The sequence below is a fragment of the Triticum dicoccoides genome, chromosome 4B (assembly GCF_002162155.2).
Source record: "Triticum dicoccoides isolate Atlit2015 ecotype Zavitan chromosome 4B, WEW_v2.0, whole genome shotgun sequence".
Taxonomy (NCBI): domain Eukaryota; kingdom Viridiplantae; phylum Streptophyta; class Magnoliopsida; order Poales; family Poaceae; genus Triticum; species Triticum dicoccoides.
Window position 1 is genome coordinate 27,373,562 of NC_041387.1, and position 16,441 is coordinate 27,390,002.

At 44.0% G+C, this 16,441-nt stretch overlaps 1 protein-coding gene, 1 long non-coding RNA gene and 1 pseudogene across 6 annotated transcripts; 2 read left to right on the top strand and 1 right to left on the bottom strand.

Moving 5' to 3' along the window:
* LOC119294762 lies at window positions 1-2,948 on the bottom strand. 5 transcript variants are annotated; one of them, XR_005143545.1, is made up of 4 exons: window positions 1,586-2,946; window positions 1,440-1,486; window positions 800-1,322; window positions 1-703 (listed from the first exon to the last, which is right to left on the bottom strand). It is a non-coding gene; the product is annotated as an uncharacterized LOC119294762 (long non-coding RNA). The 5 variants fall into 5 exon arrangements; XR_005143543.1 differs by having other exon boundaries at window positions 3-307; window positions 638-703; window positions 1,440-2,945; XR_005143546.1 differs by having other exon boundaries at window positions 800-1,486; window positions 2,372-2,948.
* A 4,602-nt stretch (window positions 2,949-7,550) lies between these two features.
* Window positions 7,551-8,651, top strand: LOC119293265 (annotated as a pseudogene).
* A 4,416-nt stretch (window positions 8,652-13,067) lies between these two features.
* Window positions 13,068-14,173, top strand: LOC119293266 (senescence-specific cysteine protease SAG39-like). The gene is made up of 2 exons (XM_037571792.1): window positions 13,068-13,500; window positions 13,581-14,173. The coding sequence occupies exons 1-2, from the start codon at window positions 13,068-13,070 to the stop codon at window positions 14,171-14,173; spliced, it is 1,026 nt and encodes a 341-aa protein (XP_037427689.1).
* Window positions 14,174-16,441: the final 2,268 nt, after the last annotated feature.

The window sequence follows — 16,441 nt, forward strand, 5'->3', positions numbered from 1 at the left end:
GTGATCTAATCCTGCAACTGTTAGCACCAAAAACCATATTCTTAAAACACATAATATTCGTTACAACTACTGTTGCCAATATAAACATCTTTCAAAGTTATTAAAATTCTCAAAAGTTCTCTCGTTAAGGAGATAAATGCTAATGAAAAAATTTATCAATCCAAGTCATCCATATTGTTGCCTGGCTCGGGGATTTAACCTCCCTGCTCAGCAACTGCACCATCAGCAGGCTTGCAGTGGGTGTGCTGACGCGAGCAAGGACGCGGTAGACTGGGCTGACAGCGCGGCCGTCTTGTCCAGTCAGATCCTAGTTTGCACCATTGTCATGGAATAAATTCACATCAAACATTACAGAGAAGCGATAATTTACATGCATTAAGAAAAGTCATTGTTGATTTTATCATGCAGTGTGGTAGTATATTCAGAGCAATGAGGCCAGCAGCATCATAAATACGGAGTACTAACCAAAATTCACATGAAAGCAATTGCCATGGGATTTCTAAGAAGTGAGTATATGAATGGAGAGTCAGAACTCAGAAGCATGGGCCAGCGACACCATAGAGTCAGTAGCATGGGGAAGGATGCCGGACACATGACTGAAGAACAAAGTGCAAGGAAGAAAGACGAAGAGACTAACAGATGACTGGATCAGCTACCCATGTTGATGTCGCTTCATCGACGGCAAGCAACTGCATGTCTTCGACTGTAGCATTTGCACATAAATCACCCATTGATCTAGGACAATCACTTCACATCCATTTAAAATTAAACATGATTAATCAAGGATCAAGCCACTCACCTTGCGGCTAGAATCCACCAGCACCATCTCTCCAGGTTACTGCACATGAAGAATTAATCACTTCCCCAAAGTGAGAATTTCTGCATACCTTATACACGAGGCTCCTAACATTTCAGTAAAAAAAACAACTATATATGGCATATAATGCTAGTTGGGAGAGAATTATACCGACATATGTTGCTGAAAGGTTTATTTACCTTTCACATAGGTCGTAGTAATAGTGCAACAGTACAATGGTCATATGTGAAATGCCCAAAGCGCAAAAGAGAATATATTTGTTTTGTTCATGAATCAAACAACCATACATGTTTTAAATGTATTAAACCATAACTACTGTCCAGAAAGAACCTTGTGAACCGATCTATAAGTCCAGCTGGTGCAGTAATTGACTAATTTTCAGAGCACACTTGTCGGTGGGCACACCAACTTCTGCCAAAATAGAAAATCTCTTGAATCGTGTACTTCTGCAAGCATGCTTGGCAGTAGGCATACCTCGTTAATTCTCCAATATCTAATAATCGTTCTGCAAACAGAAACATCAACAGAAAAAACAAAAAAAATCAATAAATCATGAGATAATAAAAGGTTATGATAAAAAAAGTGAGAACCAATTCATAACATGAATTCATGAAAACTTCACCATTTAGCTACAGCACGAAATTCAAAAACATCTTCTCTGTTGTGTCCCTGATCAAAATCAGGAATAAGTTTCATTAGATCACAAGATCAAGGTGAGAAGAAATAGTCCTTTTGAAAATTCTAATCCCAGAAATAAAGACCACCTACTTGGTGCATCCATCACTTCCCAGTCCGACAAAATCAACTACAACTTCATACAAAATAGGTTACTTCACAGAAAGAATCTTCCCTCCGCCCTTGTGTGGACACATGAGAGAAGTTTACAAGCTCATGTGAGCACACATTCAAATTATGTAAAACTAATTTTTCTATTGTATGGATAAAACGGAAAACTTTTGACAAATAACCTAACTCTCAAATCTGCACTGCTCGTCCGGAGACGTAATGATTCAGCATAAGTTTTTTTTATCCACAACCGGACAAGAAAAGGTGAAAAAGAACTCCAAAATTTCGGTAACACGTGCGTAATTGGTTATGGTTTTACATTAAAAGCTGAAAACTTGATAAGGGTATTATTCAGAAGGGTAAACATAGCAGTCAGACATCAGTTCTGTAGAAGCTCAAAAGAGTGAGAGGAAGACTAAAAAACACATGTGAGTAGAGAAAGCGAAGACAATGGAATTGTTTGGAAATAAGGACAATACCTGAAGCTAAAAATGATGGTACAATAGGTGGCACCAAAATGGCTTAAGAAGTATGGAACATTATCATGTTGGTCAAAAATATGCAGATTAGAGATGTATAATACTCTAAATATCCGGATGCTTTATAATATAAAGCGGGGGTAAAGCCTTTATCGGAATACTCTAAATATAGTTGAACATATCTGTCGGGTAGAAAATTCAGAGAACATGGTAATCCCTTACTCAAATGTAACATTGCACGTGTGCTTAGTCGAAAGTATCTCTTATACCAAGGAAAAAAAATCTGCACCTTATGTCTTCAGGCTAACTTATGACTGGTTGAGATAAGGAATCGTTCTGGAGAAGCCTGCAACATAAGCGTTATGCCAGTACCACCAGCGAACTGAAGTCATAGAAATCAACCTTAGTTCGTAGATTTGATTTGGCAGGCGAGGTAGAGCTGGTCGCCAGGGCGGAGATCGCCACAGCGGGCGTCGTCGACGGCGGGGGACATGGCGGCCAAGATGAAAAAGGATCGCTCGATTGACCGCACGGCTGGTCCTGCCCTTGCACGACTGCTCCTGCCGCCTCCCCTTGCGCGTGCAGGTCGGCGCCGATTGTGCCCTCGCCGGCGGGCAGCTGCGGCGGACGGGCCCGGCGCTGCCGGAGGAGCGGAGGCAGCCCGGCGCGACTGTGCTGGGGAAGGCGCGGCCGGGCGCGCCTCTGCCGGAGGTCGCCGCATCCAGCGCCAGGGATGGGTCGGCGCCGCCATCAGATGGGATCATCGGCGGCGGCAGTCCGCGGTTGCGTCCGTGGGGCAGCAGAGGATCTGCCGGGGGCTGCCGAGCGGAGGAACTGCAGGAGGCGTGGGTAGCAAAGGAGGAGCAGCGAAGGTCGTGGGTTCGTGCGGGCAGTTTTGTTCAGGATGAAGGAATGGGGAGGATTAGTGGTGCGGGCCGTTTTGCGTTTGTGCGGGTCCTTTTGCTTACTGCGTGATTAGTGGCTTGCTAGTGTTAAACACAGAAAGACCATGGACCATTAGATGTTGATGATGGAAGATTGTGATTGTTTGAATCTGTCCCTCTCTTCCTTTTATAGTGGTAGTAGATATAGTGTTGTGAGTAATGAATGAAGTCAAGCCGTGTGGGCTGGGCAAAAGCAATGTAGTATATGTGTTTCACCAAGGAGAGAGCCACTAGCAAAGCCATTGTGTCTTCTTCCTTGGTGCAGTGTGTGTGCGTGTGTGTTCTGGTCTCATATGTGTGTTCTTGAGAGAAATCCAAGAGAGAGTGATGAGAGAAGAAGAAGAAGCAGCGCCGCGAGGAGAGGCGGCGCCAACAGGGCCGATTTTAATTACGTTGGTGTTAGTTTTTTTGTTCTCTTCGCTCCTATCCTGTAGAGGCGGTATCTGTTGATTTTTTGATTCCCTAAAAAAGTTTTGGTCTAACAGTTTTTTCTCGAAAGAAGACAAAAAATAAAAGAAAGAATAGAATACGAAAGAAAAGCGTCCATTGTATAATAGATAGGACAGAGGTCTTCTAAACCTTTGGTATAGGTTCAAATCTTATTGGACGCAATCTTATTTATATCTATTCTTTAAATAACTATACTAAGCTTAAAACAAAGAAAACTTTTTGCATGATTCAAATGAAAAATCTTTCTCAACGCTTCATGTTCTACTAACAAGTGTAGACATGCAAAATTATTTCTTACCTGTTCCTGAATAGGTTCCTTCAAAAAGATTTCCGCTTGCTCGGTGGACTGAGTTGTTCTATGCGTTGCTGTGCAATTCTTTACATATAACACATAAATCAACGTATGTCGTTCCCTGAAGGTAGACCCAGATGCAACACACACCAGCGATTCACTCCTTATAGGTGGGCTCACCAACGACCCCAAAGCCTCAGACGCATCAAAAGCGTATTCCTAGTGAGTTTAGTATCTTAAGTAGATAGATAGGTATGTTCTATTTACGGAACTGGGCAAACTTAAGAAACGTAGAGATGCATCTTTTGATCTATGAACAATTTTTGTGGTGATGTTTTCCGAAAACATCATGCATTTGCCTAAATCCGCGACCACCAAATTTTATCAAAAGTGTGGTCATAGATTACTATCGAATGGGACATGGTCCAAAAAATCTTCAAAAGTATTTTTCAAATATCAAGTTAAGCTACCTTGCCTAGTATCTTTTCTGACCATATAAAAGAAATTGAAGTATTTTACTATATAAATACTTTCGAATGGTAGTACACAAGATACTTTAACTTGGTATTTCATAAATATATAATAAAGTTTACTCCCTCCGATGTTTAACCTTAGTTCAAAACTGCGACACTTATTTTGGATCGGAGGGAGTATTAGATAGCAAGATGGGACATGAAAGTATATTTTGCAGATACTAATGTTATTAAAGGAAGCTACGGTTTAGATGCCAAGTGAATATTTCGTTGTACAAACTTGATAATATGCATTTATTTATTTATTAGAAGAAGAGGATGTTCTGGAGGATGCATGCAGCCATTTTATTAATTATCACAAAGACCAAACAAGGTGATACATCTATAAGCCTGAAGCCACCATCTTGGCAACGCTATTTCTACTTCTATCCATTGATGAAGGTGTGCCGCATGTCCGGGCCTAATACCAAATAGACATCGCACCAAAGCCTAACATCTAAAGCCGTTATGCCCCATCCAGGCCACTACCTGGATTGGGTCACACACCGGTCTGACACACTCCTAGTAAGCACCGCACGCTGCGAGGGCCGTCACCTCCATCTTCTATCGATCCATCCTTAGAGCAGAACTGATGCACCGACCTTGCCAGGCCTCTCTGTCATCAACGCCACCATGACCCAGACAGTTTCCTCCTCCTGCGTGAGTCCATCTCCGCGCATCGGACGCCGAATCTCCACTGCGCCATGTCACCGAGATCCGCCGCCATCAATGTGCAAGCTGAAGCACCGCTCCACCAAAGAAGCATTCCACTGGTCCCTCGGCCCGTGTACACCTCCAAGAATGACGCCTCCAAGAGGGAAACGACACCAGAGTGCTGCCGTCATCCGATCTACTGATCAAGGATTTCCCCTAGAGGTAGCATAGAGTGGCCTTGAACTTCTCCACGGCGATGCCTTTAAGAAGGGAACGATGCAGACAGTGCCGCCACCGCCGGCCTTGGCAGCTAGCTGGGAGCAGGTTTTCACCCGGATCTGTTCGATGAGCCTCCCTCAGGCATGTCGTGCACGGTCCGCCTCCATCTGTGTCGGGGCCTGGACGAAAAGGGTCCATGCCGCTGCTACCTGACTGGCCATGGCACCACCACGATACCTACAGCCGGTGCCACCACCAGCCCGCGTGCTGAGCCGCAGCACCACACCATACCAGTTCCGGCGAACGGCACGCCGGCCGAGCCCGAATCTCGCCCCCACCATCTGCGGCCCGCTAGGATCCAGATCGGACCCGCATAGGCGGCCAAGACCGCGCCCGCACGCCCGCGATGGAGCTCCCGTCGTGGCGACACCACGCCGCACCATCATCAAGTCTAGCAATGGACATGGTTTTCCCCTAAGCATGGACAAGGGGTGGAGGTAAAACCACGACATCACCACTAGGAGGGACGCAACACCCGCAGGCGATGGCGGTGGCACCGTCGAGAGGCATTGGCCGGTCTCCTCACTTCCCCTTCTCCTAGGTCTCCCGGGCGAAAGCCCTAACATTGTTGGGCGGCGGCGGCGCTCACGGCGCCGTTACCTTCTTGAAGGCGCCACTTTGGGAACCTTGGGGTTGGGTGGCGCTTGTGGGTGGTGGGCGACGGCGGTGGTGCGGACCTATCCTAGCATGGATCTACGTCCGTTGCTTGGAGATGGACTCACGTAGGTGGAGGCCGTCGTTTGGCGTCGTGGTGGCGTCCATGGTGGAAGACCTGCCAATGCTCGCGTAGGTGGAGGTCGTCACTTGGCGTCGTGGTCGCGTCGATGGCGGAGGACCTGCTAAGGTTGACACCTCAATCTGCTCTGAAGATGGACCAGTGGAAGATGGCAGCGACGAAACATGTGAGTGCGTCGGATCGGTTTGTGCCCCGGACCCGGTAGATGGCTCGATCGGGGACACCGGCTTTAGATGTTAGGCTTATGTGAGAGGTCTGGATATCTGGCCCGGCCTACACCCCTTCATCATATGGATAGGAGTAGCGGTAGATGTTGCCAAGATGATGGATTTAGGCATATTGTTATTCTACTTTGTAAGGTCCTCGAGAATAATCAATAAAATGGCTGCATGCATCTCCCAGATGCAGAGGCTGGGGGTCATCCTCCTTTTCTAAAAACAATAAAAATTTGAGCTTTCGCTCGGTACCTCCCTCACTCCTTGCATATGAACCCTGGCACAATGAGTGAACCTAGTTTTCGGGATAATCAAACAACTTGACTAGGATCGGTGGAACACACAGGAGAATAGACATGATTATATGTCAGCGTACAAGTGTGGTGTACATGTAGTATAACTTCCCATTGCCATCTCATGCATACGGACTGTGGGAGTTCCCCTTATACATTGGTCCAAATCTTTGTCCATTGACAATGTGCGACTAAACTACCGCACATTGTTCCGTCATTGACTTCTCTCCATTACAAGCTATCCTCGCTATCTCTAAATCTCTTGGCATACAACTAAGTCAACTCAACATGCCACTATGCATGAGAAAGACCAACCTTTCACCATTCATGCTACTTATGTTTAAATATACTACGACTATACAATAATCGGGTACAATAAATTTATATGCACTTTAGTTTCAATTATTATATTATTAATTCAAGTACTAATGTTTCATACAACCCGATTTCACCACGCACGCTGGGTATCATTTCTATTTCCTGAAATTTTGATGGACCAAGGCCCATATAATTCTCACACATACATATGTGGGTAGGGATTGCTCAAAAAAAGCTGTGGGTAGGGTGACCATCCTAACAAAAATCCGAATGGTTTTGCTGCTCTGTTGTTTCTTTACTGTCTGTCATCGTCGTACATCTTTGAACTCGGTTTTATCTTTGCTTTTGTTGGACCATTTTAATATAACTACTTCCGTAGCTGCAAATACTTGCACGGCCGGCTGTTCGTTCTCTCATTGTTTTGTATTCACCTGCTCACCTAAAACGAACTAGATCCTTAGTTGCAACATACTTCTTTTTTGACAAGAGTTGAACACACTTCAGCTCGAATTTTTACTGAACACAACCATTGACTCCAAAGACCAGAGTTGGATCAAGCTAACATACTATCTACAACCACAAGGTTATTTATTCTATCTGGTAATTAACTTCACGGTCATGTTGTTGTCCATCGATATTCACACATCATCCTATAGCACCGCGTGTGTTCTACGTACATGTGCAAGACTACAGCTATATAAGCACGTCCCTTCCACGCATAGTTGACAGAACAAAGCACCACCAGCAAGCACTAGTCGAGCAGATCAGGGCCATCCCAAAGGCATTGCTTCTTGACATCCTAGGCAGATCTGCCTATGCAGCAGCACTGTTCTGTCAGCTCGCGAGCTCGGCGATGCGGCCATGGTAGAGAAGCATGAGCAGTGGGTGGCGAAGTTTAACCGTGTTTACAAGGACAACACCGAGAAGGCGCGGCGGTTTGAGGTGTTCAAGGACAGCATTGCCTTCATCGAGTCGTTCAACCCCGGAAACCACAAGTTTTGGCTCGGTGTCAACCAGTTTACCGACCTCACCACACCAACGACGAGTTCAGAGCAATCAAGACCAACAAGGGCCTCAGAAGGAATGATGCTAGGGCTCCAACCGGGTTCAAGTACAACAATATCAGCTATGATGCACTTCCAGCGGCAGTTGATTGGAGGACCAAGGGCGTCGTCACTCCTATCAAAGACCAAGGCCAGTGTGGTAAGTAAATTTAGGTAGTATGTATATATCGCATTCTCATGATAACTGAAATTACACTAAGTACGTCAATATTTTTGTAGGTTGTTGTTGGGCTTTTTCGGCCGTGGCTGCAACCGAGGGCATTGTGAAGTTGAGCACAGGGAAGCTCGTCTCCTTGTCTGAGCAAGAGCTAGTTGACTGTGATGTCCATGGTGTGGATCAGGGGTGCGAGGGTGGCGAGATGGACGACGCTTTCAAGTTCATCATCAAGAACGGTGGCTTCACCAGTGAGGCCAACTACCCATATACTGCACAGGACGGACAGTGCAAGACTAGCACTGCAAGCAACAATGTTGCAACCATCAAGGGCTACGAGGATGTGCCCGCCAACGATGAATCTTCTCTTATGAAAGCCGTGGCTAACCAGCCTATATCAGTAGCTGTGGACGAAGGGGATGTCATATTTCAACACTACTCTGGCAGGGTGATGACCGGCTCCTGTGGAACTGATTTGGACCATGGGATAGTAGCGATTGGTTATGGCATGACGAGTGACGGGACTAAATTTTGGCTGCTGAAAAACTCATGGGGCATGACATGGGGCGAGAGCGGGTACCTCAGAATGGAGAAGGATATTTCCGACAAGAGTGGTATGTGTGGCTTGGCCATGCAACCTTCCTACCCCACCGAGTAGGAAAATACATAGCCACATATACCTACAAATATTAAATAAATATAGCAATTTTTATCTATATATAAATGTACCTTCCATTGCACTACATTATTTCTCGTTTGTAAAGTCATAAATGTTTGGTAAATATATATATAAAAAGGACAAATAACTTTGAGCTTAAATTCTCTATGGTGTTGTTTACACGGAAATCCCTCTTGTTAGAATCCACTCACTGATTGGACCCAGATTTGTTATTTCAAAAATGAGAGAGCATCCCTGATCTTTGCATCGATCAATGCACATATCCCGCATATATTAAAGATATTTATTATATTGTATTCCCCTATAAAAATAAAAGGACACAACAATAGGCAACAATTCCTACAACTTATGGGCGAAGTGGTATTAATCAATGCAACATGTGGGCAGGTCAAACCTAGGTTGGACCTGAGCGTCCAAGCTGGCACATCTAGAATACTTTTGGGACTTTCCGATGCACTTAGTCTCTAGGAAAACATTGCACTAGTTGAGTACATGCACATCCATTTTGGACATGTGAGAGTTCACGAAATAATTTTTTGTCCCGCTTTATAGATAAACCCTTACAAAGCAGATCAAAGAAATGTAGACTAAAACAAGACGGGCAGCGCTAACACTGTATAAGGAATGCACTACAGGACGTTGTCGGCTTGCCGTTGAGCAGAAGTGCAAGAGTAGCACAACCACAACTAGAAGCTCCAGAAAGTCTACAAGCAAACCCCTATCTCGAGGATGAAATCACTGGACTTTGTCGCAATGCCTCCACAAAAACTGTTGTTGGAGAGGGCCCTCTTCCGAGCGCCAACCCTGCAGGCAAGCCATTTGGACCAAGGTGGCTGATGACATAGTGTATGAGAGGAGACAAATGAGACGGCCAAACGCTGGATCCGAGGATGCTTCATCTCGGTCTCAGGATCCAATCCTGCCCAAGCACGTCTCCACACCGTGAGATCTAAGCTCTCTGTTGACGCCCCCAATAGGGTAATGATGCAACGAGTTGTCACCAAGTCTAGCAATGGACACGGTTTTCCCTGAGCGTGGACAAGGGGATGGAGATAGAACCATGAAAGGACCCCTCGGACTAACGCGAATTCCGCAGGCATCGTCGATAGTGCCACCGAGAAGCGCCTGGCTTTCACTCGGTACCTCTCTTGCTTCTTGCTTGGGAACCCTGGCCCCGACTCTTATGCCTGGACAATAAGTATTGGATGGCCTAAATGCAAGTTGTTGGCACCCAAGGCACCAACGTATCAGTTGAGACTGATGCCACGTGGGCGCAGATTCTCCATAGTAAGTATCTGCAGTCCAAAACTTTGTCCCAGGTGACAGTGAGACCGACGGATCGCCTTTTTGGAAGGGGCTCATCAGAGTCAAATCAGCCTTTTTCAATAAGACAAAGTTTATTATCGGCAATGGTACTACCACGTGTTTCTGGGAGGATACCTGGCTTGGGGAGACGCCACTGGCGCTTCAATACCCGTCCTTGTATAGTACTCCCTCCGTTCATTTATGTAAGGTGTATTGTTTTTGGCACGATGACCAAGGCGCATAAATATAGAGGTGTTAGGACAAAATCACCCTTGGCAAATTTATAGATTAGTGGCAAGTAAATCAATGAGTGCAGGAAAGTAAGAGATACAAGCAATCGAGAGAGAGATTATCTCCTTATTTTGCAACAAAGAGAGGTACATGCAATCAGGAGAAAGATACTTTCCTTTTGTTGGAGGGCTAAAAGGGGAATTAGGAGGATTTAGAAGAAATGCACCTTACATTGTGGAATTTCATCAAAAAACAAATACACCTTATATAAAGGAACGGAGGGAGTATTGTTCAACAATGTGATTCTTATGTTGCGACGGTACTTCAGTCCATCCCCCTTAATATCCATTTTAGGAGGACGCTTGCCAGCAATCGTTGGGAAGCGTGGCTTCATTTTGAGTAGACTGATGGAGGTTCAGTTATCTCATCAGCCCGATCAGTTGTGCTAGAAGCTCACTACGTCTGGAGAGTTCACAGTTAAATCGATGTATATTGAATTATTGATGCTATCAACTCTAGCGCCATTCCTAGTTCCGAACACGTTTGGAAAGTCAAAGTTCCTTTGAAAGTTAAGGTGTTTATGTGGTTCGTACATAAACAAGTCATATTAACAAAGGATAACTTGGTAAAGCGCAAGTGGACAGGATCTACTAGGTGTAGTTTTTGTGATCGGGATGAAACTATCAAACACCTATTTCTTGATTGCCCGTTGGTCAAAGTTTTGTGGCAGACAGTGCACATTGCCTTTAACATTACTCCTCCGAATTCTGTTAGCACGTTATTTGAAATATGGCTTTTTGGGATAGAGTCCGAAACAACCAGACACATTCGCGTAGGAGTATGTGCGTTATTGTGGGCAATTTGGAACTGCAGAAATGATTTGGTTTTTAACAGAACAACAAATATTCATTTTTTGCAGGTTATCTTGCGAGCCACTGCGTTCATCCGTATGTGGTCGTTACTCACTCCGACGAAGGCCAGGGAGCGTTTGGTTACTGGATCCATCCGATGGGAGATGGTAGCACGGGATATATTCGACCGGTTTGGATGGCAGTCATGTAATAGGGTAGACAATTAGTTTTCCTATCTTTCTTATGCCAGCCGGTTGTGGCCTTTTGGCTTTTGTGTTTTTGGCACTGTGGCTCTTTGTGAGCTTGCCGTTACTTTGGTTTCAGACTTTAAGACCTTGTCAAACTATTTGCTTATTTATAATGTGGCTGTATGCATCGTTCTGATGCAGAGACCGGGGAGTCCCCCCTTTTCGGAAAAAAGGCACCAACGTATGGGGAAAATATACGGAGCTCTCATGTCTAAAAAGTTAGCTTAAATATTTCAAAAGATTTGAATTTTTCTGTGAATGTTCATAAGACATGTGGCTACAACCTCTATAAAAACAGAACCAAACTCGAAATACACACTGAGAAACAAAAAAAAAGAAAAAAATTGATATAAACATTGTCATTTTTGGAGTTGTCTTTTTGTGACACTATTCATGCTGAATTTGTCTTTTTTGTTCTCAGTGTGAATTTTGAGTTTGAATATGAACTTCTCAGAGTTCATGGACTTGTGTCTTGGGAACATTAAAAAAATCAAAATATTCAAACATTTGAATTGACTTTTAGACATGGGAGCACTGGATATTCTCCTCAACTTATGGTGGGAGGACACCAAGTGAACCTAGTTTTCGGGAAAACCAAACAGAAGGAAAAGGATCTGTGGAGCACGGAGGAGAATAAGCACGATTAGATGTGCATGTAAGAGTGTGTTGCACATGCAATATAGCTCCCCATTGCCATCTCATGTAAATATACTATGAGAAGTCTCCTTATATATTGGTCCAAATCTTTGTCCATTGACAACATGTGACTAAACTACCGCATGTTATTCCATTATTGACTTATATCCATATCATATATAGCTAAATAGTTGACCATCATTGTCTCTCAACATTCAACTATACCAACTCAATAAGCCACTATGCATGAGAAAAGACCAACCATAACATGCACAGTTCCTGCTACTTATATTCGGCAAATATCCTACAACTATACAACAAACAAATATAATAACTTTATGTACATTTTAGTTTTACTTCTTATATTATTAATCCAAATACTAATGTTACATACAACAAAACATCCTAGAAATAATTGAACCAATCCCCTCAGCAACACACAGGGTATTATTCTATTTCCTGAAATTTTGATGGACCATGACCGGCTGGAATTCTTACACATCAATCGGCGGGTAAGGTGACCACCCTAAGGAAAGTCTGAATGGTTTTGTTTCTTTATTGCCGTTATCGTCGTGCATCTTTGAACTCTTTTTTTTTAATCTTTGCTCTTGTTGGACTGTTCTAATATATGTACTTCCGTAGCTGCAATACTTGCCCGCCCGGCAGTTCCTCTTTCTCATTGTTTTGTGTTCACCTGGCACGAACTAGGGGCTAGTTCCATTTTCTCACAATTTTAAAATATACCTCCTCCGTAACAAAATATAAGACGTTTTTGTAGTTCAAATTAAGCTGCAAAAACATCTTATATTTTAGTACAGTGCTAGTACTTCCGTAGCTGCAACATACTTCCGCTCGTATTTTTACAGAACGCAACCATTGATTCCTGGGACGAGAATTGGACTAAGCGAACGTACTATCTACAACCACAAGATTATTTATTCCAACTGGTAATTAACTTCACCGCCACGTTGTTGTCCGTCGCTCTCCACGCCGTATCTGCTACGTACATGTGTATGGCTACAGCTATATAAACACATCCCTTCCACCCATTGTTGACAGACCAAAGCACCACCAAAGCTACTTACAGTACTAGCACTAGTAATTAAGCACTCACCGAGCAGATCATGGCCATCCCCAATGCTTTGCTTCTTGCCATCTTAGGTTGCATCTGCTTATGCAGCAGCACTGTTCTGTCAGCTCGCAAGCTCGGCGATGCGGCCATGGTGGAGAGGCATGAGCAGTGGATGGTGAAGTACAACCGTGCTTACAAGGACGACACAGAGAAGGCGCAGAGGTTCGAGGTTTTCAAGGCCAACATTGCCTTCATCGAGTCATTCAACGCCGGAAACCACAAGTTTTGGCTCGGTGTTAACCAGTTTACGGACCTCACTAATGACGAGTTTAGGGCAAGCAAGACCAACAAGGGCCTCAAGAGGAGCAGTAGCAGGGCTCCAACCGGGTTCAGGTACAACAATGTCAGCACCGATGCACTTCCAGCCGCTGTTGATTGGAGAACCAAGGGTGCCGTCACTCCTATCAAAGACCAAGGCCAATGTGGTAAGTAAATTTAGGTAGTATGTATATATCGTATTCTCATGATAACTAAAATTATACTAAATACATCAATATTTTTGTAGGCTGTTGTTGGGCTTTTTCGGCCGTGGCTGCAACCGAGGGCATTGTGAAATTGAGCACAGGGAAGTTTGTCTCCTTGTCTGAGCAAGAGCTAGTTGACTGTGATGTCCATAGTGTGGATCAGGGGTGTGAGGGTGGCGAGATGGACGACGCCTTCAAGTTCATCATCAAGAACGGCGGCCTCACCACTGAGGCCAACTACCCATACACCGCACAAGACGGACAGTGCAAAACTAGCACTACAAGCAACAGTGTTGCAACCATCAAGGGCTACGAGGATGTGCCTGCCAACGATGAATCTTCTCTTATGAAAGCCGTGGCCAACCAGCCTGTATCAGTAGCTGTGGACGGAGGAGATGCCATATTTCAACACTACTCTGGCGGGGTGATGACCGGCTCCTGTGGAACTGATTTGGACCATGGGATAGTAGCGATTGGATATGGCATGACGAGTGACGGAACTAAATTTTGGCTGTTGAAGAACTCATGGGGCACGACATGGGGTGAGAGCGGGTACCTTAGAATGGAGAAGGATATTTCCGATAAGGGTGGTATGTGTGGCTTGGCCATGCAACCTTCCTACCCCACCGAGTAGGGAAATGCACTGCCACATATATCTACAAATATTACATAAATACACCGATTTTTATCTATATATATGTACCTTCCATTGCACTACATTATTTCTCGCTTGTAAACTCATAAATGTTTGGTAAAAATATATTAAAAAGAATAAATGACTTTGACCTTAAGTTCTCTATGGTTTTGTTTACACAGAAATCCCTCTTGGCAGCATCCACTCACTGATTGGACCTAGATTTGTTATTTCAAAAATGAGAGAGCATCCCTGATCTTTTCATATCAATGCACACATCCCGCATATTAAAGATAATTATTGTGTTGTATTCCCCTAAACATAAAAAGGTACTCCCTCCGTTCCAAAATAAGTGTCTCAACTTTATACTAGCTCTAGTACGAATTTATACTAAGCTCAAGACACTTATTTTGGGACGGAGGGAGTACAACAATAGGCAACAAGTCCTACAATTTATGGGCAAAGTGGTATTAGTCAATGCGACATGTGGGCGGGTCAAACCTTGGTCGGACCTGAGCATTTTCATACTTACAGGACCAAGCTGACACACCTACACCTAGAATACTTTTGGGACTTCCGATGCATTTAGTCTCTAGGAAAACATTACATTAATTGAGTACACTCCATCCATTTTGGACATATGAGAGTTCATGATATAATTTTGCGTCCCACTTTATAGATAAACCCTTACAAAACGGATCAAAGAAATCTAGGCTAAAACAAGACCGACAGTGCTAACACTGCACAAAGAATGCACTACAAGACGTCGTCGGCTTGGCGTCGAGCAGAAGGGCAAGAGTAGCAGGACCACAACTAGAAGCTCCAGAAAGTCTACAAAAACCAAACCCCTGGTTCTCGGATGAAATCACCAGGCTTTGTCGCAATGCCTCCACGAAAAATGTCGCTGGGGAGGGCCCTCTTCCGAGTGCCAACCCTGCAGGCAAGCCATTTGGACCAAGGTGGCTGATGACATAGTCATGTGTATGAGAGGAGGCAAACGAGAGGGCAAAACACTGGAGCCGAGGATGCTTCGTCTCGGTCTCGGGATCCAATCTTGCCCAAACATGTCTCCACACCATCAGATCTAAGCTCTCTGTTGACGCCCCTAATAGGGTAACGGTGCAAAGCGGTGTCACTGAGTCTAGCAATGGACATGTTTCCCCCGAGCATGGATAAGGGGATGGAGGTAGAACCATGAAAGCACCCCTCGGACTGATGTGAATCCCGCGGGCATGATCGGTAGTGCCGCCGAAAAGCGCCTGGCTTTCACTCGGTACCTCTCTTACTTCTTGCCTAGGAACCCTAGACCTGACCCTTATGCATGGACAGTAGGAAATGGATGGCGTAAATGCAAGTTGTTGGTGCCCAAAGCATCAACTTATGGGAAAAATATACAGAGCTTCCATGCCTAAAAAGTTAATTTTAAACATTTCAAAAAGATTTGAATTTTTCTGTGAATGTTCACAAGACATGTGGCTATGACCTCTAAAAAAACATACCCAAACCTGAAATACACACCGAGAAACAAAAAAGAGAAAAAAAACTGATGTAAATAATGTCATTTTTGCTATTGTCTTTTTGTGACACTATTCATGCTGAATTTGTCTGTTTTGTTCTCAGTGTGCATTTCGAGTTTGAATATGAACTTTTCAGAGTTCATGGACTTGTGTCTTGGGAACATTAAAAAATCAGAAACTTTTGAACGTTTGAATGGACTTTTAGACATGGGAGCACCTTAGTGTTGTGAGCACTGGATATCCTCCTCAACTTATGGTGGGAGGACACCAAGTGAACCTAGTTTTCGGGATAACCAAACAGAAGGAGAGGATCGGCGGAGCTGGGAGGATAATAAACACGATTAGATGTGCATGTAAGTGTGTGTTGCACGCCCCCCATTGCCATCTTGTGTAAATGTAATATGAGAAGTTTCTGTATATATTTGTCTAAATATTTGCCCATTGACAACATGTGACTAAACTACCGCATGTTATTCCATTATTGACTTCTCTCCATATCATATATAGCTAAATAGTTGACCATCACTGTCGCTAAATCTCTTAACATTCAACTATGCCAACTCAATAAGCCACTATGCATGAGAAAAGACCACCATAACATAACATGCATAGTTCCTGCTACTTATATTTGGCAAATATCCTACAGCTATACAACAATCAACTTAAGTAAATGTATGTACAATTTAGTTTTACTGTTTATATTATTAATCCAAATACTAATGTTACATACAACAAAACATCCTTGAAATAA